Below are 27,187 nucleotides of genomic sequence, written 5' to 3' on the forward strand. Positions count from 1 at the left end.
ATTTTTTATGATTATTAAAATTTGTCATAATGACTAAGAAATTGTCTAGGATAGTCAATTCTAATTTTTAAATTGATGTCTTTAATGAAAACAAAAGCTTTTTGCTTCATTTTTTTACCTATTTTCTGGCTCTTAGTCCAAATTGTTAAATAAAAAATTGACTTTAGATGCGCAGGGTGTTTAAATAAATTAATTAAAATTTAGTATATTTTCAATTTACGATATTTCCATCGCATTGATCATGTGTATAAGGTATTATCGTAGCTTAATAAATAACCTTTAAAAGGCTAGTAAAAATCGAGACCGTATCCACAAAGTAAGAGCTGTCAGGGGATATAAAGATTGGCTTACGGTCTACATGTAAATTATTTCCAATTAGCATTGCTCAAAGTAGTTAAGGAAGTATATCGATATGTTATCGGTAAATTTTTTCTAAGAATAAATGCAATTAGAACACAGACTTAAAATAAAGTCAGCGATTAAACATAATTATTGATAATGATAAAATGAAGTTAGTCATTACAGAGTGAAACAGTTCTTACAATATACATTATATGTATGTTATGTCTTTCAAATTCCTTAAATAGTTTCGAGCAGTGTTTTAAAAAAGAACGCTTTGTCTATTTACACGTAAGTATTTAAATAACGTTTTGTTTCTTTCATGCAAATATAGTGTTTTATATAACAGTACATGCTTCAAATTTAAAATGGGAACTGTGTAGTTTTCGCCGAATTAAATCCGCCGAACGCAGAGATTGATTGGATGAAGTGTTGCCAACTTTCAATTCTCAAGCCTACTAAACAGAAGATAGAAAACTACTAAAGGTATCACTAGAAAGCAGTGTTATCAGAATATTTTCCGATTTTTGTCACAAACCTTTTAATAATTATAAAAGCATAAATGATATTAAAATATTAACTTAGCCCACTAAAAATTTAATATTTTAATAAAGGAAAAGTGAAACCTACTAGTTTTAGTAGTATAATTGTTGGCAACACTGATTGGATTTACTTTTACTTAATGCGTTTGAAAAGGTATACTTTAACACAGCTATTAAGCTGGTTGTGCTGTGGCGCTAGGTTTTTCAAAAATTTCAGTTTCGTAATAGTTGAATCTATCCAATGAAATATCGACAATTTGCATGCTCCTCATATCAATCAAAATAGTTAATTACTTTTCAAAATAAAATTCTTGATTTCTGGAATAGTTTCGTAATAAAACTTCCAATCTAAGTTTTATTTTCAAAATATAATTTGCCTAAGGGAAAAGTAAATAATTAGAACGCTAGCATGTAATTAGACAAAGTGTAAAAAAGGTAAACTAATTTATTTTCATTTAATATTCACATTGCTTTTGAAATGTGCACAACATCTCCAAGACATAATTAATTGAAATTTTTGAATATTTATTATAAATAGTTTAATTTCTTTTAAGTTATTGTTTTTTTTTTTTTTTAATTTTACATTTGAGTTTTTTTTTTTGTAATACAACTCTGCTTATATCTCATTCCAATCAGTTGAAAAAAATAAAATTAAAATTTTTTGCTATTCTCATAATTAATTTTTATGTAAATATTCGTTATTTTTTAAAATAATTAATTACAATACAATATGCATTTCACTATTATTGCTGTGTGAATACTACTAGTACATAATAAATGCATTTCCAATAATTACAAATTTGTTGTTTTTTTTTCCTTTTTTGATTTTTTTTGGAAGGGAACAATAATGTATAATCATTCTAAAGTCGACATATTTCATTCACCGAAATAACTTTTCATTGATAATTATTTGTCCAGGCGAAGTTATTAGGTTGTTCAACAATACTAAACAAGGGCGATGTTGAGAGAGCTGCACTACTTGTTTTATTGATTAAAATACCAAAACTTTTGTTCTACAAACTTTTTTAAAGACCCAATGGATTCAATCACCAAGAATATAAAATTGAAGTAAAATTGAGTTCACATGGATTCTCCTGACTCTTTAAAATTCATTTCAAATTCAACACTTAGTCATTTAAAGCACGTTCAGCTTTGTATGGATATAGATTACAAACATGTTTTTAAAAGCTCGAAGAAATTCCGTGAATGAAAATTTTTCGAGTAGTTTAAAATTGTCGAAGGAATCTAAATAATTTATTATTATAGTGATATTCGGAATTTCGACCTGCTTTTCGGGCTAGATACCGGTCTATTATTAGTCTATAAATTTTGATTTTGATTAAAATAATTTACAATTTAAAAAGAATAATAAAATTCAATTGATTCTTTTATTCGACGAAAGAATCAATAAATATACAGAGTGTTTCAGAAAAATTTCGCAAATGTTTTAATTGGTAAGGTTCTTCATATGAACAGTCAGATTTACGTTATTGTTCAATTTTATTATTCTGAAAGAAAATTTATACTAGATGCTTTTGTACGATTTGAGAAAAAAAAGCCTAGAGATTGCTCTAAATCCAAAAATTGTTTCGAAAAACAAGTATATTATTAAGAGCATGGCAAAAAATTTGAAAAAATTAAAAATGTTATTTACAGGTAAGTTTACTTAACACAGGACAAGAAAATCAACTTTAATCTGTATTATTAAAAACTATCTGTGCTGTTAAAAATAAAAGCTTGAGACGACCAGGTTTAAAACGTTCAGGAAATATGTTTTTCTTATATGTGGAAAAACATTATATGGAAATATGTTAAACTAAGTTATTTTAGTAGGAAAAGTAGGATTTATTAAGATGTCCTTATAACAAACAATGTTAAAGTTGAAAAAAAATTTTAATAACTACCTAACTCAATACATATTATGTACTTAAAGCAACTCATTTATTCAAGGCTATATTTACACAACTAAACTACTACCTATAATTATTTAGATTTAATTATTCTTAATTAATTATATCAATGATATAAAAAATTTTTAAGGTATTATTCTTATCCAAGGGCGTATATAACTTATGCCTTAAGAGGGGGAAATTAAGGTACCTGCCCACACTTCTCCCCCCTTGATACACTCATTGTTATTATTTAAAACAAAAAAATAAAAGCCACCCGTGGGACCCGATCTAGCTATTTTGCCGCTTCGGGCAAATATAATGTTCGCCGCCCGCCCTGAACACTCAAATTTTTAGGGGGCTTACATGTACCGCGCACAACGGACGCCATGGTGCCTAAAATTACCTCTACATATAGCAGCATCTATTTCAACATCCATGAGGATCATTTTACCCGAAAAATTTTAGCATGGATTTGTAGTCTATAAGCAAGGTAATTTTAATATTTTCCCTCCAAGAGATAAGACAAAACTTCGTGGGATTGCTCGGCGCTCTCAATTTGCCATTCTGGGTCTATTTGCTCAGCTACACCCCCCTCCCCCTTAGATCAGGTCCTGGATATAGCTCTATTATATATATTGTTAAAAAATCGAAAATTGTGAAAAAGAAGAAAAAAATCAGATCAGTTTATTATTTTAGACATTTTGCCAAGGCTCGTACTCTATGAAATACCAAAATTTTTTTAGTAATTTGCCAAAAACATTTTGATATTCTCTGACATCCATGAATAAGGGATATTTTTATTAATGTATTGTTGTCAGCTGATAAAATTCAAACGCGCGATGGTGTGGCGTGCATGGTGGGGGTCGATCATCAGACAATATTGCAAATGGTGGAGAATACGGATCCACGTTTGACATATCGACGTGAAAGTACACAAATAGTTTAGTTATGTGATAGAAATATTCAAGTAAATAAAAAATAAGTAGTTATTGAAAGAATTATAAAAATAATATTTTTATTAAATTAATTTCCATGTTTAATTTACAAACAGTTCAGTTTAAGAAATGCAGTTATATAAGGAACGTTTGCTAAGTGGTGTTCAATTGAAACGCTTAGCCGATCATAAATATTCTTGTAATTCGCATAGTTTATTAGATCCATTATTACAACCATGGTGGTGTTGGCTGTTATCTAAATTACCATTATGGCTCGCACCGAATCTAATTACCATTATAGGATTAATTATAAATATTGCAACCACTTTGCTTTTAGTGTGGTAAGTATGTTATTTTTTTAGGTTAAGATCCATATATTTTTATATACAAATCGAAATACAAATCATTTTGCTAAAGTTTCATTGAAATATTTGATCAAAAATCATAAATTTTAATTAGCATATTATTCTTGTTGCAAAACTTGTTTACGTTTGCATATTTAAATTTTGGACATTAGAATTTTAGTGAAAGTAGCACCTATCACAGTGAAAGGTTTGAGAAAGTATGTTGCCAAAAATCTGCGGGTTTAATTTTATTTTATAACCTAGATTCATAGTTTTGGGTCCAATTTATTTTGCCTAAGAACGAAAAATGTTCAAAAAAGCCGTTAAATTTTGTAAATTACGTTTGATCGTTCATTCATCTGTATTTGCATATTAAACTAATGTTTATTATTAAATTAATGAATTGTAAATTAAAAATTTTGATATGAAGTCTTTCAAAGTTGAAATAATGTTTACCAACCATTAAAGCTCATAATACACTTGGGGTTGGTATAACAAACAATCTAAAAAATATGTTAGGAGAACGGAAGGGTTAGTTAGGAGTTAATTAATATTTAAAATTGGGAAAAGTGTGATCCCTTTTTAAGAAATGCATAATATGACAGTTATAAATAGGATTTAGTAGTAAGCATTACTGCATCGAAAAAATTACCGTTACCCTTTAGGCTTCGATTCGTATGTTCTTAAAGTGCATTTTTGCAATGCATTGTGTTATTTAGAACTGTTCGCACGAACGTTAATTTTAATGCACGTTACAGCTCTATCTAGAAGTCCATATAATTATAACGAACGTTCGTAAGATACACGTCTATATTGCCGCTCGTGCGAGTAATGCCTTAGCCAGTCGTTTTTTTCTTCAACTAGTATTATGAACATTATTATGCAAATTTTTAGAATAGACCAATTGCTTTTTTAAAATTAGGGCATCTGCTCTTAGAGCGACCATGGGCCACTCAAATGTCAAATTCTGATCATAAGTTGTGTAACGCACCAAAAGTAGACGAAATATTAAAATATTTACTATTATTATTATTATATTTGGATAACGATTCTAAAATCAACTTGAGCCAAATAAGGATTAAAAAATTTTACAGGCAAGTAATACGACTAATTTCACAGATGCCTTAAAAACATGATTATGTGGTATAGAAGAGGGGTGGAAGTGCTGGGATATTAACACCTCCAAAAAGCACATCTTGACGCTAACCCAAAAGTATTACGTAATCAATACAATTTTCGTGTAGGCGCTCATAATATCTAGAATAATTAAATTGTAGGGAATAAAAAGTAAAGTAAAATTCTTATATATGTTATTCAAATAGTGAACTAGTAATTATTTTATATGCTAATATACCTATGATTTAAAAACTAGTATTCAAAATTTGTTCATCATATTAAATGACTGTTAATGTATTATTAAATTATAAATATTTCTTCGTGGTTACGCCAATAGTGGTTAGTGTTTATATAGAAGAGGTTTAATGTGAAGTTCAACCGCGTTAATTCAAAGTTTAGATAAATATCATGTTAATTATAATCAATTATTTTTATTTTGCAGGTTTTCTCCTGATGCTCGAATTGAACCTCCGCGATGGGGTTGTGCTCTTTGCGCTTTAGGATTATTTATTTACCAAAGTTTAGACGCTATAGATGGAAAGCAAGCGCGTCGGACTGGTACATCATCGCCCCTAGGTGAATTATTTGATCATGGATGTGATTCGCTGAGTACAATATTCGTTGCAATTTCAGCATGTATTTCAGTACAATTAGGATATCACCCAACGTGGATGTTTTTCCAGGTTTCTATTTGACTACAGTTTCGAAAGCGGTTAATCTCCAAATAGTCTCAAATTTTGTATATGCATTCTATACTCTGTTAGTAATTTTTTAAAAAGATTTTTAGAGAGTGATCAATTTTCGTGATTTAGTACTATGAAATTTTGAAAAATATGTCTACATGTGGTGTCTGACGCCATATATTATTGACTGTGTTGTTTGAAAAATACAGGGTGGTCTAATTTATAACAGCAGGATTTCATCAAATTCTAATTTTAAAATAATGAAAAATTTCTGAATATACCAAAAACCGGGAAAGCGTCTTTTTCTAAATACAGAGTGTTGAAATTTGGAAGAAAATGGATACTTTTATGAATATTGCCAACGCCTACTTTGGAAAATTAACAATATGAGCTAAGAATTGTGTTGTGCAATTCTTGGGTTTTTGTTTTTCAATTTTTTTAAGCAGCCGTTTTAGTAATATTCACAATAATATCTTTTTTTTCTATAATTTCAACACCCCGAATCTAGAAAAGAATGCTTTTTGTTCTGTTGTTATAACTTGGATCGCCCTGCATATTCCACAGAGTAACATTTTATCTTTATAAAACTTGTCTATATACGATCTGCTAAACGAGAGTGATTCAGAGCAACCGAAACTTTCAACTGATAAAGTAATATGTTCTTCAAAACTTTATTAAAGGATGTTCAAAGATTATTTTAGGATTCTGGTAAGCTTAGAAATTTAATTTTTGTGCATAAGCCACCTTTTTTTTTACGTAAAAATCAAAAGTAGCTTTATTTGGTTCAATAAATTTACATTTGACTGTTTCGAGCTCGAGACGAAAGAGGCGCTCTGCAAACCATCGGAAATATGGATTTCTTCATTCTTTGGGGTCTCTGGAATAAGTATCCAGGCACAAGAAACATTACTGAAATTTTTCATTCGAAAGTCCTTCTAACACCTGTTTTAAGTGCTAGAAGAAGTTTTCAATGTAACATCATAATATAGAAAACAAATACAAAATTGTACACCAATCAGAGATTCACCGCTTTCCAAACTGCAATTATACATTTATTTAAAAAAAAAAAATTAATTAAAAATCTTTTGTTTTAGTGTTTTTCAGCTTTAACATTATTCTATTGTGCCCACTGGCAGGCTTACGTGTCTGGGTCATTGCGTTTCGGACGAGTTGATGTTACCGAAGCTCAATTTACAATAATTGCTATACAATTGATTTCAGCATTTTGTGGACCTTCGATTTGGACTACAAAGGTAGCTAACAATAATATTAAATTATTAAGGAGAAATTAAATTTTTATGGGATCAGAAATTATAAAAGACATAATTTTTTTTAAATGGATAGATTTATTAATATTTTATTTCAGATTATAAATTTTATACAAAATATTTCAATTTTAAAATTAGGTTCTTTTTTTGTCAATTTTCAAATTCTCATTTAGCTCATATACTCATATTGCATCAAATTTTTAGAATTTCGAATCCTTTTTCTTTTACTGTGATTAGAAATTGATCCTTCAAATTTTTCAATATCATAAATTTTTTCTAAATAAGTCAAAAATATTAATTTAGAATAGTATGAAATTGAAAATTTCCACTTCAATATCAAATTGCAGAGAATTATTTTATTTATTGTTATTTAAAATAGTTTTAAATTCTGTAAATATAATCAAATTTCAAATTGTTAAATAAATTGCCAACCTTGTCTTTTATTCGAAGTCGGGTATGTGTAAAATATTCCAGTGGCCTGCTAACTTTTCCCTTCCGCGGCCAATTTATTTTGTTTAAAACTGTATTGCGACTCGTAAAAACCTTATTTTTTTATAAATTTAGTGATTCAAAAAGATCATTGGAAAATATTGTTTATTTAATCGCCCATATCTTTAAATTTTATTGTAAAAAAGAACTGGTTCTTTCTGGAAGTCCGTGGGCTCGTCTGTTAGGACTTTGCCGATTGCTTAATTCTAGGCCTGTGTCTAGGTCTAGGTGAGCTTTTTTCACCGTGTTATATTAAGTATGATTTCTTTTGTTCTGAGTGCTGAGTCACCGACGTCAGTACAGTGTGAGAAATGATTCTGTTCCCGACCGAGACATAATTTTACGTTGTGTTGGGTTAATAATCTTTGGCTCAGTAATGAATCTGTATCTCGGATGAGTACAGAGACATATCGATTGATAATGAATTTTCGGAGAACCTGACGTTTTATCGATGTTACTAACTCGAACAACAAAGTTACTACGAAAAAAAATCGAATCAACAATACTCGAATATATGCTAATGCATCGCCTAATAATCATAGAAACTCCTGGATGTTACTGAAAAATAAATGCTTGCAGTTAAAAAATGTGTTGCAACAAAACTCAGATACCTCTCATTTCTAATAACTGAATACTTTGCGATAAAAAACACTTGATTTTTATACCCCAGCCTGTATTAATGTTACTAAAATTTTTCTAATTTATTATCGATTCAATTGATATTCATTAAATAACGAAACGTTTACACAGAATTTAAAATATTTTAATTACCAATCTGGAATAATTTTCTTTCGATTTAAAATTCATTATATTTATTTTATTTTATTTTTTTATTATTATTATTATTTATTATCTATCTCATTTCATTTCTGTATTGGCCCAAAAATGTGTATAACCTATACACAGATAGCTGGCGATATAAATGTATGTCATTTGATGCCGATTGCTTCTACTGTATGCGGTTCCGTAGCACTCTACAACATGTTCACAGTTATTTTCACGGGGGGTGTAGGAAAAAATGGCTCAACTGTTGCCGTAAGTTCTTCAAAAACAAATCGAAATAATAATTTAATCACTTGTATTAATTAATTAATATAATAATTCCTGTTTTGGATGAAAAGTATATTTTTATTTATTTTTTTTTTTGATATTAACAGACTTATATTAAAAATAATAATGTCGAATTTATTTTAAAATGAAACCAATTTAAAAAAATAATAAATTGCATGCAATTTTCTATTTACACACAATTTTCTTCGCTAATTGTTGCATGCTTTTATGCGTTTTATATATATCAAAGTATATATCATTTATATTGAAAAGTGGGTGGGTGGGAAAGTATTGTATTGTTGTTATGTATATGTTACGAAAAATTTTGGAACAAAAACATGAAACTATTACTTTGGGGGACGTATTCCTTACTGTAATAGTCCAGTAAATCTGATATTGTAATGCGCGACGAGCATGCTAACGCCCACAATTATATTTTTTAATCTTTGGACTTTTTGGACACTTTTTTGCTCTACTTAAATTTTCTGAACATACATTTTTTGAGTAAAAATTCGCCCAATTTCCATTTGATAGTTACAAATGATAAACTTGTAAAAAACTCATAACTCTTTTGTAAAATGAAAACTTTGTTTTATAATATTTACCCCAGTTTTTATTTTTGTGGACAAATAAAATTTTTAAGAATTGAATAACTTAATTACACTGGAATATCTTTTGTACACACAGAACTGTGTTTGAAGAAATCGCAATAGTACTTTTTGTTTAACCTTAGAGAATACAAAATTACTTTTTATTTTTCCCCATCAATTCTTGTAGTTGGGGGGGGGGGTTGTCTTTTGAAGGCCCGTAAAGAATATGAATTAATTTTAAGCTTCTAATTCAATTTAGAATTCCAACAATAGTTTCTCAACTTTTTTCTTTTGTTTTAATGAATTGCGAAAATCTATATTGGTCCTAGAGCTAATAAAATTAAAATATTCCTCTAATTAAAAACCTCCACAGTTTTTCCATTTATTTTTAACCCTTATTTTTAAATAATCAAATTTTGCTCGCGAATTACCAATTTTATTTTATTAAATTTACTGGTCTATAATGCGGGATGTGTGACTGTTAAGTTATAATGTCTTTGTTCTATAATGTCTTAAGTATCTTGTGTTTTATGTTACCAAGGAATGCGTTCTTCATAAATATAACTGATACATCGTGTTTTGATTTATTTTTTCCCAAAACTTGAAAATAATCAGGGTTTACCATATTTGATTACATAAATATTGTTGAATTTGTCAATTTTAATAAAATGGTGAAGGTGGAATTTACGTAGATGGATTATCTCTTTTTAGGTTGGTACCTAAATATCTAGTTTTTATCATCTTATAGGTCTTATAGATTGCTTAAATATTTGCTTCATGATCTTAAATTTTCTTCTTTTCAATCATTTCCAATATTTCTATGAATCGTTTGAAACGCTACGAGTTTTTAGGGTAACAGATTTAGGACGAAATCCGAAACGAAAAACTTAAAAGTTGAGCCATAAAAAATTCTAACATGTTTCCCCGATCATGTAAAACGCAGAATGAAAAAAGAAAAAGAAAAAAAAAATTGATTTTTGTCGACATAATACAAGGCGAAATATGATATGCGTTCGGACAGTTACCTTTGGAAATGCTGCCTAAAATTCGATTATTGTCTACTAGAGATGTTTTTCTGTCAATGGCAAAATTTGTATACAGGGTGGACCATTTTAATGTATAATGGCTAATAGCTCGTTTTGTAATTAACCAATCAAAAATTATAGATTATTACAAATAATGACGTAAATGTTTGGTCGAGACAAACCGTGACTTTTGACGGTTCGAAAAACGTATATAGTCTTGATTTATGTCATAAATGGCTTGGAAGATTTAGTTACTATGGTTTAGAGTTTAGCATCTAATAAAATAGTACTTCTGTTATTGTTTCAACGAAAAGGCATCGGCTCGACTCCTTTATTCGCGAGCTGACTCAATTACTGACCATTTTATTTGAACGCGCAATACAAAAAACTTTTTTGGAAAGGTTAATCGAATTGAAATAGTCAAATCCAATATGATTGATTTTGATTGATCCAATATTATGTCGACAGAAATTAACTCTTTTCAAGAATCTTGATTACAATTCATTTATAAATATCACGCCTCCGGTTAATTGCAAAGCTGTTTCCTTTAATTTCTATGTTCAAATCATTCGCATTTAAAACTCAGCTTTCACTTATTTTAAAAGCGATCGCAATTTACATTTTTTTTAATCATTTTTTTCACTTATTATTCTTTTTATTAATTTATTTTTTAAACTACCGATATAAAAATTGAAATTAAAAAAAAAAAATCATAAAAATTCATCATATTAACAGGTACCTGGTTTGGAGAAGTATACGCTAAGTAATGCGACTTGCGCGTTATTCTACTCGGGTTATATTCAATCATTTATAACGTTCTGTCGAGCGTTCTATCGTGGCGGATGCGGCAAAAACGGTTCAACAGTTGCCGTAAGAAAATATACCACCATTTAGTTCATAACTTTGCTCTGTGCTGCACTCTCATGCAATAATATTTAAATAGATAGCGTCCCGTTACTTTTTTCATTGATTATTTATTTTTTATTTTAAATGTATTGCTTTGTGTTATTAATTTTTTGTAAATATGTACAAATTGTGAGACTTATATAGATTTTGATTGTTTTAATTGTAGTTCAGAAACTAAGAATAGTACGAGAGCCAACTCTGGCTATTACAGGGTGCTGGAAACATTTCCCCAATCATTTGTGATAGACATTTTTCAAATGCACAGAATATTAGAGTCATTTTACTGAGGCGTTAATGAAAATTGCGAGTCTAAGATATCGGTTAACGTAGTCTAAAGATGATCGCGTGAAAATATTGTCACTTGTAATCTTCTGGCATAATTAAATTGATAATTCGAATTATTAACTCGTATTAGATCACAGATATAAGTGAAAAACTGGGCTGAATAACCCACTCTTGACATTCCAGACTGGCCGTGTGCAAAAACTTATAATATGTTAATATGTAGAAGTACGTTTTGAATCAAAATTCAGCTTTGGTCATGATTTTGGGGCCATTAACTTTTTGAGATTTTCAGTAATTGGTGAAAATATTTTCTCCCCTGAGTGCTTAATCGCTAATGTTTTGACGCGATTAGTTTCAAATTTTAGCATACGAGTAATTGCTGAAAATATTTTCTCCCCTAAGTGCTTAGTTGCTAATGTTTTGACGCGATTAGTTTCAAGTTTTAGCATGTGATATATCAAGCTAGCAACCAAATATTATGTTATCCAATGATATATCATGGTTATATTTTCTTAATTTGTCATATAATTAAATTTTTACTTTTAAAAATGATCAAAACTATATAAGTTTTAACATCGTAGAAATTTCCTTTTTGAAAAAATTAAAATAATCAATGAAATGAGCTCAAAAATTATCTGCTTTTTATTCAGTTGTATCAAATGCAAGTTTGCAGCAAGAGGCACGGTGGGTTTGAAAACAACATAATTTTAATTTTTTTTTTATATAGATTTCAATGAAAAAATTCTATTCTAGTCCCCATAAAAATAATTTCTAGCTCTCCACAATTAATATTTTTGCTTTTGAAAGTATTCCTTTTTATTATTTCTTTTTGTTTTCTCTTTTGTTCTTGTAAGCTTCCTGGCATTAATTTGGAATTGAAATTTATTATGCAATTTGTTGCATTGACAATGTCAATATTGCAAGCAAATATCAACATAAAAGTAATTGTCTCTGGGAGGGGAGTCGGAAAAAATGGTTCAACCATTGCTGTAAGACTTTTTTTTCTACATTTAAATTTTATAAATATTTGGTCAAGTTGGTGACATATGTTTTGTGAATTTGGTATTTTTTTCATGTTTCAATGTTTTTATTTATGCATATTTATGCATTCTTTATTATCTGCATTTTATTAAGGGTTTTGTTTCAAGGGTTTTTGGATTTTTCAATACCATGTTCACATGTTTACAAATTCCGTTTGAGATTGAGGTCGAAAATTATAATTATTTAAATTATTCATTCACATTTTGATTTTGGGATTATTATAATCCAAATAAGCAAATATTAGATAAAAAGAACAGTTAGTAATAGATCTAATTCGACCTCTATTTCAATTTCGAAGAATATATATTTTTATTGCATTCACATTACTTAATTCAGAGTATGATTTCATTTTGCGGCATAATCGTGATTTACTCTATTTTGGTGCACCAATAACTCCCATTCATTAAAAGCCTGTGGGCTGAGCGCGTTAATCATGACTGAAAGTGGTTAAGAAAGAGTTTCATGTACTTGACTGTAATCAAATATCAAAGTAAAAAAACATCGTTTAACTTTTCAATTGAAGTCTTATTTGGTACAAAGATTTAAGTTTGGTAACCCTAAATTCCAAGAATAACAAGACCAGTAACTTAATAAACGTCAATTTTATTGTTATCAAAACATTATATAGCAAAACATTTTTTACATTTGTAATATTTTATCATATTTTCAAAATTTGAAAAATACAAAAATAGCCAACTCACACTCTTTTATTGTTTTTTTTTAAGATAATCATTCAACTAGATAATGCTGGGAGTTAATTGTCACGATTGTGTTATTGAATGAAATTTTACCTTAAATCTTGAACAATTGTTTTAATTTCCAATTCGACGCATTAGTTTTAAGGAAGTTTCAGCGTTTTTTTCAGACGAAAATTATTTTGTTTATTAAGTCTCTTCATAAATATCGGTTTTCAAAGCAACTTCAAAAAAGTACCAGATTGTAAAACCATGTTTTTTCAGTACAAAAAAGTGTCTAAATTTAAATCTGCATTTTTGCCTGTAGAATAAATGCTCTTTCTTTAGTTGATTTCGTTGCCTACTGACATTGGACCTTTCTCGAAAAAAAGAAATCTGATGATATCATCGTTTGAATAAGGTGTTTGGTGAATTCTCAGAAACACTCGTCCAATCGTCCAAAAGGAAATAATTTTTATTCAAATTGGACAAATTCCTCAATTTTTTGCCGGGTACGCTTTTTCTACGTGTGTATGCCTATCTATTCTGATAGGCATATCTAGTTGAAAATTTATATCTAGCAGTTTCAATCAATCTAGACTTACATAAAGATTTTTATGGAAATCGAAAGAAGTAAAAAAAAAAAAAAATCATACATCTATAGGAAATCGAACTTAGGGTTCAGTATTACCTAGACATATTCGTTTCCTAACTAAGTACACAAAATTTAATGGTATATTTTGATAAAATTGACATTGAATTGCGGACATATGTCCGCAAACGCTTAGTTCAGTTCTTAATTCTTAGTTCAGTTCTTAGTTCTTAATTTCAGGAAACATTCTGTATTATAAATTGCCATACAAAGACCATTTTTGGAACTTAATACAGCTTTTAAATTAATTATGAAAAGTGTAAAACAGTTTTCAATAAACAAACTGACACGGTGCAACTTCCTTAAAAGCATGAATATGTTCAATATATGAAAAGAATAATAAAAATTCAAAACAATTAAGTAATGGTATAAAATAATTTAGGAGAGACTATTAAGTAATTTTGGGAGTTTATATGTAAAATTGATACGTGTAATGTTGCATCAAAATATTTATGTTGTTGAAACAGTTTTATCTATGATCGCTTGTGCATTTATTACGATGCTTATTAAAATATACAACTTACACACAAATACACACACTTCAAAAACACTAACCGCTTTTAAACATAAATTTTATTTCGATTGTTTGATACTGAAACTGAATAGTAAGGAGTAATTTTTTGATTGTTCAATAATTGTATTTTTTTTTGTTAATATCAAAAAAATTGCTTCTTATATCTTGGTGAAATTTTTATACTAACTCGATGTACAATTAACTTAAGCACTTCTACTCAAATAACCTACTAACTAACTTAAAGCATGTTGAATTTCACCAAGATTTAAAAAATATTTTGAAAAGTATACGTAAGCTGTAAAACTATGTAATTGCTGTATAACTTACAATGGGGAAACGGGAGGACATTATGTGGAAAATTGATTTTGGAATGGGATTGATTGTCATACCCTGTAAGAGTAGTCGATAATATTAAATTCAAAGCGTATTCAGCCTATGGTCTAGAAGCAAGCAAATCAGGAGTTTTTGAGCCTAAGCCTGGGCAAAGTTTTATAAATATCAGAGCATATGCACATAATTAAGTAACTAAATGTATGGGAGTTCAGATTCAGAGTTAGGGAAGCTGCCTGCCCTCAGAAGGACCATGATTAGATAAATAACTCGATCTTAGGGGAAATATTTCCCATAACTTCCTCTTTTAAAATGTACTGGGAGATATAAACGAACTATAACGGTTTCGTTTTAACCATTTGGCAATGACACTAAAAAGTGGAATATATCATTTACTTGCCAAATTTTATGAAAAATATTTTTGTACATGAAATGTATTATTGTGAATTCATGATTAATGAATTCATCTTTTACATTGAGCGTACATTTTACTTGATATTCTCCAGCAAAAGTAATAGTAGTTATCAGTGTTAGAAAGGTCTTGTACATTGCTAGCTCCAAGTAGAATAAATAAATTTAAGCTCCAGGAAGAGTAAACAAATGAGAAGAGCCTAGGGTATAGCTTTGTAAACAAATATTTCAAAATACTTGATATTTTTGTTTTTCTTTACTTAAAAAGAATGGAATATTTCCTGGCAAGCTGTTTGTATGCAGGTATAACCAGTAAAAATGACACTTACTTTAAATTCACTAACTCATAACAGTATGAACTTCAACTTCGAGAACCAAGTTCAATCTATTTAAATAGTTTACAGCTTATGCATATCTTTATTTATTACATACTACAATTTTTATTGTAAACATTTTACTTTGAATGTTTGCATTGTTGAATTTTAATTCTCAGAGCTTCTACTTTTGATATTCAAATAGAGCCCAAATTATTTTAATAAATATATTAAAAGGGATTTAAATTAGTGCAAAAGTATGGAGAATATAATTGAACGTTACTAAATCGCATAATACTATCTAAAAAATATACATTGATTCATTTGTTCTTTTACTTTTAATCATCCCCTTAACCAGCTATACTTTTAAGTTCAAATAAACTGAAATTCGGTTTGTAGAGTTGTTTACTAGGCGGGTCGATTATATAGAAGCAGGGGCTGATTACTTCAGCAATTTGGAAGAAATTCAGAAAAAAACGGCTTTTTCGACGTTTTTAGTCCTTTGAACGTCAGTACAGCTTCCCCAAATCGATAGAGGGTTGAAATCGGTATACATTTGGGTTAGTGTTAAGTAATAATGTGCGTCCTCTTAATTTTTATGTCCATATTTCGTACTTTAACTCAAGAAAGTTGCTAAATATAAAAAAAAAAAACGTACCGAGACTTTTTTTCAAGGATACTTTCATTATCTTTCAATTAAAAATTCCAAAGTTTGGAATTAAGGTTATGAATACGCAATTTGGAGACACTATACTAAGTTTTTACGTGTTCGTAAATATCCCAACTAAGGATAAAAAAGAAATTGCGATTGAAACGTTTTACGAGTGCATCATCTCGAACTTCTCTAAGAATGAAATTGCATTTTATTTATTTCCGAAGATGGAATGAAGTGATATAATAGAACGTTCAATTATTTTCTCACATATAATTATTAATCTTACCAGTTATAATATTAGCATCTAAATTTCATTTTTCAAAATGATTTTCGATGTTGTGCTAACATAACTGATAAGATTTAGTCAATATCATGTTATATAATTATTTTCCGATAATTTAGGGTACAAGTGTGTTGTCTCCAGTGATACCATTTTCCTTGGTAATTGTGCCAGCATTTATAATATGTCGGAAATCCGTTGACCATGTTTACGAGCAAAATCCTGTTTTGTATATATTAGCATTTGGAATGGTTGCTGCAAAAGTGACAAATCGTCTTGTGGTATGAATTTTAATGCACTTATTTAAGTGGTATAATTTTTTTAAATGAATATTTCCTTGTTTAAGGTTGCTCACATGACAAAGAGTGAGATGGAATATATGGATTGGTCAATGTTGGGTCCAGCAATGTTATTTTTAAATCAATATTTTAATACGTTCATTCCTGAATATATTGTGTTATGGCTTTGCTTGGTATGTCAATTTACGAATTTTAGTTAATTTTTTTAACCTTTAAAGATTTATGATAAAATAAAACCATTAGAATATTTTCCGTTATTTTTTTGAAATTAAGAAATACATATAGGTCATAGTAGATTAATTGTGCAAATCCTTATTCAGGAATCTCAGATCCCGTATGTTTTTATGCGTTTAAATATTTTAGTGAAATTCAAATTTTTCAATGTCTAATTCCATTGTCTTTTAATTTGTTGAAAAGATCTCGATACTTTATTTCAGACCGTCGAACCGCAATCCCCTATATTAGTTGTTAATTGTAACGCTTTCAATACAGTAACTTTAACTTCAATACAGTTTCCTGTGAAAATACAAACTAAATGCGTCTTATAATTTTCCTGCTTTTTCAGTATAATATTCTGAAATCATCCTTTTATGATTCGACCAAACAGCGGCGAGTCTATTAGCTCTTTTCTAACTCCTTGTCTTGCCAGTCTGTTGTTTTCACATACATTTTCGTTAACACGATCCTAGCTACCTCAAAAATATATATCTTATTAGTTGTTTTTATAAAATGCACTTTTGCGTAATAATTTAAGAATTAATTAAGTTAAGAATTTTTATTATTGGGAATATTATTCAGTTTCATCACCCGTCCATTAAAAAATTTAATTAATTATGCTATATGTTTTTTTTTTAGGCATGGGTAACGTTTGATTTATTAAGATACAGTGCTCAAATTTGTCGAGAAATATGTGATCATCTTCGAATAAATTTATTTACAATACCTTATGGTGGATATACAAGTAGCAGTACAAATGACACGTCTGGCGGTACGAGTATAGTCACAAATATAACAAGTACAGAACGGAACGGTACGCACTCCAGGCATCATCCCACAAAAATGCGTCCTCGAAAGCACCATTAATAAAACAAACGTCCTATTATTTTTAGACAAAATTTATTAATTATTATTGGTAGTTATAATACCAAATTTCTTATTTTTTTTATAAATATGTACCTTATTTCTTCTCTAGTTCTCTCTGCTTAATTTATTCTTTCTCTTTCTTTTAAAATTTTGCTTATTTCTTTTCAATATTAATGGGGAATTTGCATGAATTCTATTCTTTCAAATATGCCATAATTCTTGTTCTTAATTATATAATTGTTACATTTAACTTGAATGTTTGCATTTTGAAAATTTTTGTATTGTTTATAATTTCAAAATAGGAAACCACAAGCTTAATAATTGAAAACAGGTCGTTTGTATTTAAATATTCCCCCTATTTCCCTATGATATGATTACTCCCCCACGAAACACGCACCCAGTTCATCAACCACAACTGTATTTTCTTTTGAAGATAAACATTCCTAGAAATTTTCATGAAAATTCTCCATTAGTATTGATTTTCAAAATTCAATGTTTTCTGTCTTCAATTCAAGGATTTAAAACAAAACACTGCACAGATAACACTTAAAATATTATAAATTATTTTTTGATAATTTATTATTTATATACAGTGAAAATGTCCAATTATTAAAAATTTTCTTTTATTTATTTTATTTTATCTTGAAGAAATACATATTTTTATTTATTTAATGTTTTTGTTTTTCTTTTATTGAAATTTGAAACAATGGCGATTTGATATAATAGTTTCAATAAAAAATATATATGTAATCTGTGAACGTCCTAAGTCTATTTATTATATAATTAAATTCGTACACGCAATATTAAACGCCAATCGAATACATACGATTTTATTTGTAAAGTAAATAGGGTTTAGAAAAACTAAGAAATATTATAAATTAACATTATTAGTGGTGTTAGTAAATGCTTACTAATATTTGTGCATATTTCTTACTGTGAAAAATTAGTACTTTATTACTGTTGTTCTGTCATCTCAAATAAAACCTCATATTATTAATTCCTTCAAACTAGTTGCCGATATAATGCCGTGTAATCTAAACTTCGAATACATTTTGATACTTAATTTGCGGTATGATCTTGAGAACATTCTTAACAAAACCTACGAAATTTTGTTGTACCGTATCAAACATATATAAGCCTCGAGGAATGACAACTTACAAATTTCTGAGAGGGCATTATAATCATGAAACATTAAATTATTAAAATATATTTTCGAAGTGTTTCCTACTAATTTTTTTTTGAGAAATTAAAGTCTGCCACAGCCAGACTGGCTATTAATAATATGGAAAAATTAAACATGTACGCTGCGCCTATACGTAGCAAATTTAAATGAAGTTGCTCGGATTATTGTAGGTCTCTAGCACCCACAAGGGGGCGTTATCGCCCATTTTGAGAAACACTAATTCTTGCACATTTTAACTAATTTAATGTATATTCGAATATCTTGCTAATTTGAATTTCAAACAATGTAATATTTTTTGAATATAAATATCCCAAGAATGCGACCATAAATGTACAAATATATATCAAAATTTTAAGGTTTGCTTCACACCATGTTATTTAAAATTGAAACGTTATGGTTACGGTTAGCTGATAATACCAGAGGCAAATTTAACGACGATTTTTGAAGGAAAAAATTAAATATGGATATATGAGGTGTTAAATGATTGGAGAAAGCGTCGTTGCTTCAATCACTTGTATCACCAAACCATGATCAATATCTTTGATTGTTCACAGATTACTTATTAAAATATTGAGAACCGTCATTGAAGATCAAACTGTGCAGTAGCAAAAAAAAAAAAACACGACAATTTTGACAAATATTAACAATTATTCTATTAATAGTATTCGGATAGTTTTTTAATAATAATATTTATAATTTTGTTATGAATTAAAAATGAGCCACGTTTCGTTATGTTTTATAAATGTTGTGTATTTTTATTTAATAAAAACAAAGTGTTATCGTCGGTATAATAATTTAACTAATGAAATTAATGATATCATTTGGTGCTGGTTATTAGAAAAAATTAACTCGGATTGAAAAATTAAGAAAAATTCAACAGGGTAATTTTTTAACTGAATAAACTTCAATAACTATTAAAACCTCATAATTTTTACAACACAATACTTTCGGTTTAAAAATAGTCAATTGGATGTAAACATTATGCAAAAAAAAAAATTAATTAAATTTATGCGTTATTTAATTTTTCACAAAAATGACCTTGAAATTGATTTAACAGCATGAACAAGTTGATATATTTTCTATAAGCATCTCTGTAAGGCAAGCGCTCGGACAGCGTCCGTGGTTCGAGTCCCGATTAAATGTTTTTTTTTATACTAAATTAAAAATCATTTGATATGATTGTCTAAATAAGCAATCAAAACTGTTATTACAGAATATTAATTCATATTTAATTACCTAATTGCATAATACCATCCCTCTTCCAATGAAAAAAGTAAATAATTTTTTTATTTGTAAAATTTTGAATGTGGAGATTTTCTTTTCCATAATTATTCTAACTAAATAGATTAAAACGTAATTTTAGTTGCATTTTTTCGAGAATAACCAATTGTAATGCTATGAAAATGACGCGTAGGTTGGTTTTACATTGATGATTAATAAAGATTTTGTATTTGTAATCTTAAGCATTGGTTTTTACTCCTCTACTCTGGGGAATCGAGCATTCGACCAGTTAAAAAATGTATTTAAAATATGTCCATAGTATAAAATATATAGGATTAATACAGTTCCATTGTTTTATACTGTGTCCTTTATTATGACATTACACCCGCTTTATTCGTTAATGTAAAACCTGCCAAAAGTGTGTATTATTGGAATGTTCCAAATTTAATAAGACATTTAAAAATTCCAAAATTTAGATTTAATGATAAACGTGATTCTTAGAATAAATTGGGAGGCAATAGTACTAATTCGTGTTTTATTTTTAAAATCAACAAGAAGTAATTGAAAATTATTTATCAGATCTCGAATTTTTGTTATTTTTGGACCACATAGTATACTCAATAATTTCAAATGGAATACTTGGAATTGAATATTAAAATGAATACATGAAGCTATACTGTTATACTATTGAATACATAAATGTTATATTCGCAATTATTTTCGGAGATAGTGCGTAATTCATTGCATGAATCATTATCCTTAGCCGTCAGGTAAATAAGCGTTTAAGCCGTTCTGAAGCATTCTTTTTCTAATCGTATGCATACGGTTGAATGGGAGTATTTTAATTAGACGGTGGGAGGTGAAAAAGAAAAATTATGTAACCGTTGGGAGTCAATGATATCTCGGCCGTATATGTTCGATTGTAAAAAAATCAACCACAAATTTATTTATAAGACAGTAGATGATAAAGATGCATGCGTTATTGAATGTCGTACTATCTCCTAGGATAAATCTATCAGTGCCAAATTGAACGTATTATAATTAGCATATCAAGTGTAGATGTATAATGACCCCAGCGAACGTTAAGATAACTTTCGTTTACAGTAATTGTTTAATTAGTTGATTTGATTAAAATGGAATCTATTTATGTTATTAATTCCCAATTGTATTTTGTTGTAGTATTTTTTTCATTTTTTTTCAATTGTATATATAGGGGTGGTCTTAAATAAAGTTGTAATTTTTAATTAATAGTTTAGTTCTTGAGTCAATCAATATTGATGAAATAAATACTCCTTACGAAGGGAAGCATAACTCAAGTTTTTACGGAAACTAGCACAACAATTTAACGATTTCTATGAAGCCAATACCTGGAAATATTCTCCAAATTGACATCAATACTTGAAAAAAAAAAAAACCTCCAAAAATTTTTTACTTAAATTTTATGTTTTAAAGTACTGTACGATTCTCAAAATATACGACGAACTCGTAAGAAAGTGAAAATTATGTTTAGATAGAAGAAAAGAAATTAAAAAATTGTAAATCCATGAAAACATTTAAGAAGTCTTCTAGTCTTCATAAGACAATTATGAGCTGTGTCAATCTTATAATAAAATCACGAGTCGTGGTACTCTTTGTAAGGACTTACGAGTTTAGAAACTCAAAGTGAACAGTGGGCGAAATAAGTGTAAAATCCGGTGAGCTAATTCATGCTGATAATGATCACTTTGTCGATAAAATACGTAATTATAATAAAAATTTAGTCTAGCCATTGGATCAGATTTGGAATTTTGCGGTAATTATATGACGAAAGTGAATTTTTTTTCTTAGACTTAATCAAATCAAAGCATGTTATAAAATTTTACTAAAAATGTAGAGGCTCGAACTTTGCAAGGTTAGGTGGAGGTATCAGAAAAAAAACTATATAACGATTTAATTTTAAAATGTATGAAGACTGCTCCTGTATTAACAATAACTATGAAAGACTTAATTAACATTATACTACGCACAGGAAACAACATTATTTTTAAATCTTAGTTGCAAATAAGCTTGTTAGGTGAATGTTTTGTATCAAAGAAAATATATTTTCATAATTCCCCATTAAAAAAGGCATTAAAAATAAATTGTAAATTTCCGCTATTTTGTCTATTGCAATCCTACTAATTTTCAATGTGGAGTCATTTTTTTGTAAGCTATTAAGTGTGAAATTTAGACTGTAACAAAAAAATTGTTATTTGTTGTACAAAAAATAATCTTGTTTATTTTGAACTTCATAAAATTAGGTTTACAAAATTTAAATGAATATTTTTATTAGTACATTTTATAAAGATAGTTCACTTAGTCTATACCCTCACTTCATTTTTTTGATTCATGAAAATGCATATGAATTCGATTCAATTTTAAAAGCAGAAATCGAACGTAGAAAATTACGGAATAAATATTACTGAAATTTTAAACAAAATGTATCTGATATATAGATTGTGTTGCAATTTTATTGTCCACAAGATACATGTAGGTTTATCAACAAAATTCATCAAGTAGAATCTGAAACTGATTGATACTTGATAAATCCTTTCCATCATCTGCCAAAGCATTGTAAAATTTAATTCTACTGCATAATGAATCAATTTCGAGAAGTTATAAATTATGTTTAGGAATTTGAACATTTTCTGAAACTTATGCGTGCGATAACTATTCAGGTCTCCTTTTTTTAAGTTTAATATATTTTACATATATCGAAACACTCGCAAATATAATCTGTTTTAATTAAGTGAGGCATTTTTTGAAAGGATGCAGAAAGAAAATGGCTGACTCGATTGAAATGGGTCATCCTTTATATGCCAGGGAGCGCACAAATTTTGAATTTCAAATATGTTCTCGGCAAGATTTCAACAATAACGATTTCATGTTACTTCGCATGCACTATACATGGCCTTATTAATTTTTTTTCGACTTTGTGATGAGTTTTCTGTTAAATTGTATCGAAATCATGTGACACTTAAAATTTTTTTATTTTGAACCAATTTGTGGAGTAACTTCTTATTCGCCTTAATGGTATATGATTCGTGCAAAAAATATTTACAGACCTTTTAACCTTGCGTTTCTTCGGCTTTTTAATTAATTTATAACTTAATAGTTTTAATGGTGGAGGCAAAGTGATTGTTTTGAGTAAGAATTGTAATTTAATGTAGTTTAAGTACATTGCGCTTTTACTACATAAATATTTTCATAAAGTACAAATTTTTGCTGCTTTGTCGCTAATTAGTTCAGCAAATCTATTATGTTGAGATTTTATGAAAGTTGGTCGAAGTGACAATTTTTTTAATTAAAACAATTCTCAATATTTTTGCACGAGCCTATACGTTAAAAATCCTTGAAAAAATTGCTTAAAAAAAGTAGGTAATAGATTTTATACAGGTGGGATGATTTAAGTATAAATTTTCTTTAATTAGCTTTAACTTAAGAACATTACAATCTGTAATTTGTTCTTAATGAATTAAACTTTATTTTTTCTTGTTTTGTATTTGTTGTCCAATTTGAATTAGAAGCATGGAAAACCCGCATGCTATTAGTGTTTTGTTTTTGCAGTTGTCGATAAGTCATCGTCACAAGAAGATTCTCATTCTGAGCATGAAGATTGCGATCATCTACTTCCAAAAGATGTTCACGATATTTAACATCAATTACAAGCTACTAGGTATCTAACTATCATAATATTGTTTAAGTATTAAATAACAAATTTGAGACATATATGACAGCATGACACTTATACCGAAATTGACAAACAAAGGAATACAAATTATATAAATTTCGGTTTTCCAAATATTAGTCGAAAAATTTTCAAAAATAAAACCCATGAATCTAATTTAGGAACATTTTTACAAATTTTTGTAATATAAATTGAATAATTGAATATTTCTAAAAATAGGATAGTGGGTAGTAAAAGGTTAATAACGATAATAAACGAAAACCTAACTCTAAAGATGCGGCAGATCGAAAAACTTTAGGAGAGCTTTTCGTCTCAGAATTCCATTTAATATTCACTATTTTTTCTGTTGTTCATTATTTTTGGGACATATAAAGATAATAAAAATATGTATATAGCTAAAAGTAAACCGAACTGCCACAGTAATTCGAAAATTTTATTAATTACAAAATTTGTAGGATTAAAAAAGAAAGATATTGTATTGACCACAAATTCTGAGAAATTTATTCAACTTTTTTAAGCAACAACTTTTTTTAAAGTGTTATTATCTTGAATTCGAGTTGAGTTAAATGATCCTGAAAGTTGAGCTCAAATATAAGGACATTTAGCAACTGTGTAAATAACTTTTTTTTTCAAAAATCATTTGTTTCAATTTTTCTGAGATCCAGTCTTTTACAAAATCCCGAAGAATAACAACGAGTTAGTTGCGAATATAAAAAGAATAGCAGTGTCATATATGACTCGGACTTGTTAAAATTCTGTGTACCGTAGGAAAGCCTTGTTAATCAAAAATTAAAATATTTTGAAAGCCTTAAATGAAAATTTTAGCTAGTGCATGATGAATTAAATAACCAGGGTCGGAATTAGAGCGGGACAACAAAAAATCAGAAGATTTTCTATTTTTTTGGTTTGTTCACTTTCTAATTCGACAGAAACAAAATTTTTGAACCAAAAGATTCCATGGCGTGGGTTTTATCTTACATAGAATTGCAAAAATGAAAAAAACTCTAAGAATAATTGCATGTTGTCCAGCTTAAGCTTGTTTATACCTAAATAGTTTAAGGGGCCTCCATCAAATGTTGGCTCCAGAACCTCCGAATTCTAAATTGGACCCAGTTTTACATTCCAAACATAACATCAATTTTTTTTTTTAGGGAACGTGTACTCTTCAGGCCATTAGCGTCCAAGGAAATCGACCAAAGGAATCCAGAATCTAGCTGTTTATCGAAATCTTGGAATTTTCAAAAGCATTGGACTGGATCGCTAATGGGCTGAATTGCCTAAGCGTTCCTTAAATATTTCAATTGGTTCCTGTCAAAATCTGCCTTCGTTAAAGCCATTAGAAGTATAACATGCCTAGAATAGCTTTTCGAATAAAATATGCATTTAATAATTGAACAAATCAACATTCGAATTAAAATATGAAATATATATTTTTACATACAGAAATTTTATAACAGTATTAATTGCATTTGTATTTTTATAATTAGAAATCTTAACATCACAACTTAAGGATGTAAGAGGGAGGTAAAAGTATGTGAAATTTTAATTTGATGAATAATTTCCATCATGTTATAAAAACTAACAAATGTCTCCTTTTTTTTTGAAATTCCATTCAAATTAATTTTAGCTCGCACACCCAAAATAAATTTTAATATACATTTATGAATTTTATATACTCCATGCAATTTTCGCAGATTTAATGGTTTTCTTTTTAAAATTTAAAAGAAAAAACTTGACTCCTTGTATTTTTACAAGGCAACTTCAAATAACTGTAACCATATAAACAATAATTAAAAGCGGCGTATAATGCCATAAGAAATTATTGGTGTTGGTAATTTTATTGTTGAACAGAAACGACTACAATTCGAATATTGTTGGTTAAAGTTAGATAACTAAATTAATAAAGTTTTAAACAACACTCACACAATATATATTGGATGAGAAATAATTGAGTGATACATTAGAGTTAAAAATAACACATTATTTCATCACAATCTTACCGTCCATATAGCCCAAAACATTTTTAAAATGTTGTAGAGAAAAAAACACTTAATCTTGCATTTATATATAATTTTCGGAAGACAGAGTTTGACCACTTTTTCAATTCCCCCTATCTTTTCATGACTTCGCCTCCTATATCTAAAATAACATCTACATGTTTGAAATATCCTAGAGTAAATCGATCGAAATCAAAGAAATATATCCGTTACTTGTTTATTTTTATACCATTATCAAAAAAAAAATATTTATTCTAAAATTGCATAGCTTAACTTTTACCTCCGTTGTAATTACCGTAGATCCTTAATTTAAAAAAACTAGGGTGTGTTAGATTTAAAGAAGCTAAGAAAAAATAAATGTTATTTGTCGCAAGTTTGATGAAAAATTTCAGTAGTGCATGTATGTGTTTTTATTTTTTTAATATAAATTTTTGAGTTTTAATATTAAAATAGCTTCGGCTAGCTTTTAATAAAGTTTAATTTCCATCGAACCTTTATCGAATTTTAATATTTTAAAAGTAAGAAGGATATTGAGATGAGGAAGCAGCTATTTAAAAAATTTGATGGAAATTATGCTTAAAAAGTATTTGTTAATGTATTTTTATAAATTACTGTAAAATTTAAAAATATTAAAAGAAATGGAAAACTGAATAAGTGTTAAACTTAATATCTTACGAAAATGAGGAAGCCCCATAAGAAAAATTACATAGGAATCCTTTCAGTAAAACCGTGCTGAAATTTATTCAGTTTCGATATATTTTCATTAGCCATATAGCAAGAGTAGCAAATGCTACAAAAAGGCCCCCCGCAAAGGCGACCATAAACGACAAAAGGGTGACTGTAGATTCAAAACTACTACCACAAAAAAAGGCTTCATGTTGGTAGAATTTAATACAGTCCCTTCGCTGGCTTAACCCGGCACTGCATATTTTCCGTATTTATATTCAAATGATGATTGTCTAATCATAACGAACGTTGAAAGTTGACAAAAGCAGCTTGTTATCATCCAGAAACTGCACTGGGTCAAAAATGAGGTATTATAGGTCGAAAATAAGGAAATAGAATTTATAAGAAAAATCTTCGGATAGGGTGTGCAATAACAGACTCTTTCAGCACGAATCCAGAAAATTTTTATTTTTATTCTAGAGATATCTTGAAATAAGCTCACATAATCGTACATGAGATGAATTTTTAAGTTTTTGGGGTCCTCCGAGAGAATTGCGCCGGAATATCGCCCTATTTGGATTAGATATCAATACGGAACATTAAACCAATGGATGAAGTTGATGATACCAAAGATAAGTAAGAAACACTATTGTTTTTCTTTAATTTAAATATTAATTAATTCATTAAAAAATTCAAT

General features: G+C 28.5%; 1 protein-coding gene across 8 annotated transcripts; it reads left to right on the forward strand.

The window, feature by feature from the left end:
- Positions 1–3,614: 3,614 nt before the first annotated feature.
- LOC123299153 (cholinephosphotransferase 1) lies at positions 3,615–25,378 on the forward strand. Of its 8 annotated transcripts, none has more exons than XM_044881410.1 (11): positions 3,615–3,740; positions 3,825–4,049; positions 5,611–5,851; positions 6,946–7,104; positions 8,515–8,643; positions 11,009–11,143; positions 16,458–16,616; positions 16,682–16,807; positions 17,490–17,664; positions 23,707–23,815; positions 24,979–25,377. In XM_044881410.1, the coding sequence occupies exons 2-10, from the start codon at positions 3,838–3,840 to the stop codon at positions 23,793–23,795; spliced, it is 1,425 nt and encodes a 474-aa protein (XP_044737345.1). In that variant the 5' UTR covers positions 3,615–3,740; positions 3,825–3,837; the 3' UTR covers positions 23,796–23,815; positions 24,979–25,377. The 8 variants fall into 8 exon arrangements, with proteins under 8 accessions (XP_044737345.1, XP_044737344.1, XP_044737346.1 ...); XM_044881409.1 differs by having other exon boundaries at positions 3,621–3,755; XM_044881411.1 differs by having other exon boundaries at positions 3,621–4,049; positions 17,490–17,622.
- Positions 25,379–27,187: the final 1,809 nt, after the last annotated feature.

Source organism: Chrysoperla carnea, chromosome 4 (assembly GCF_905475395.1).
Source record: "Chrysoperla carnea chromosome 4, inChrCarn1.1, whole genome shotgun sequence".
NCBI classification, from domain to species: Eukaryota; Metazoa; Arthropoda; class Insecta; order Neuroptera; family Chrysopidae; genus Chrysoperla; species Chrysoperla carnea.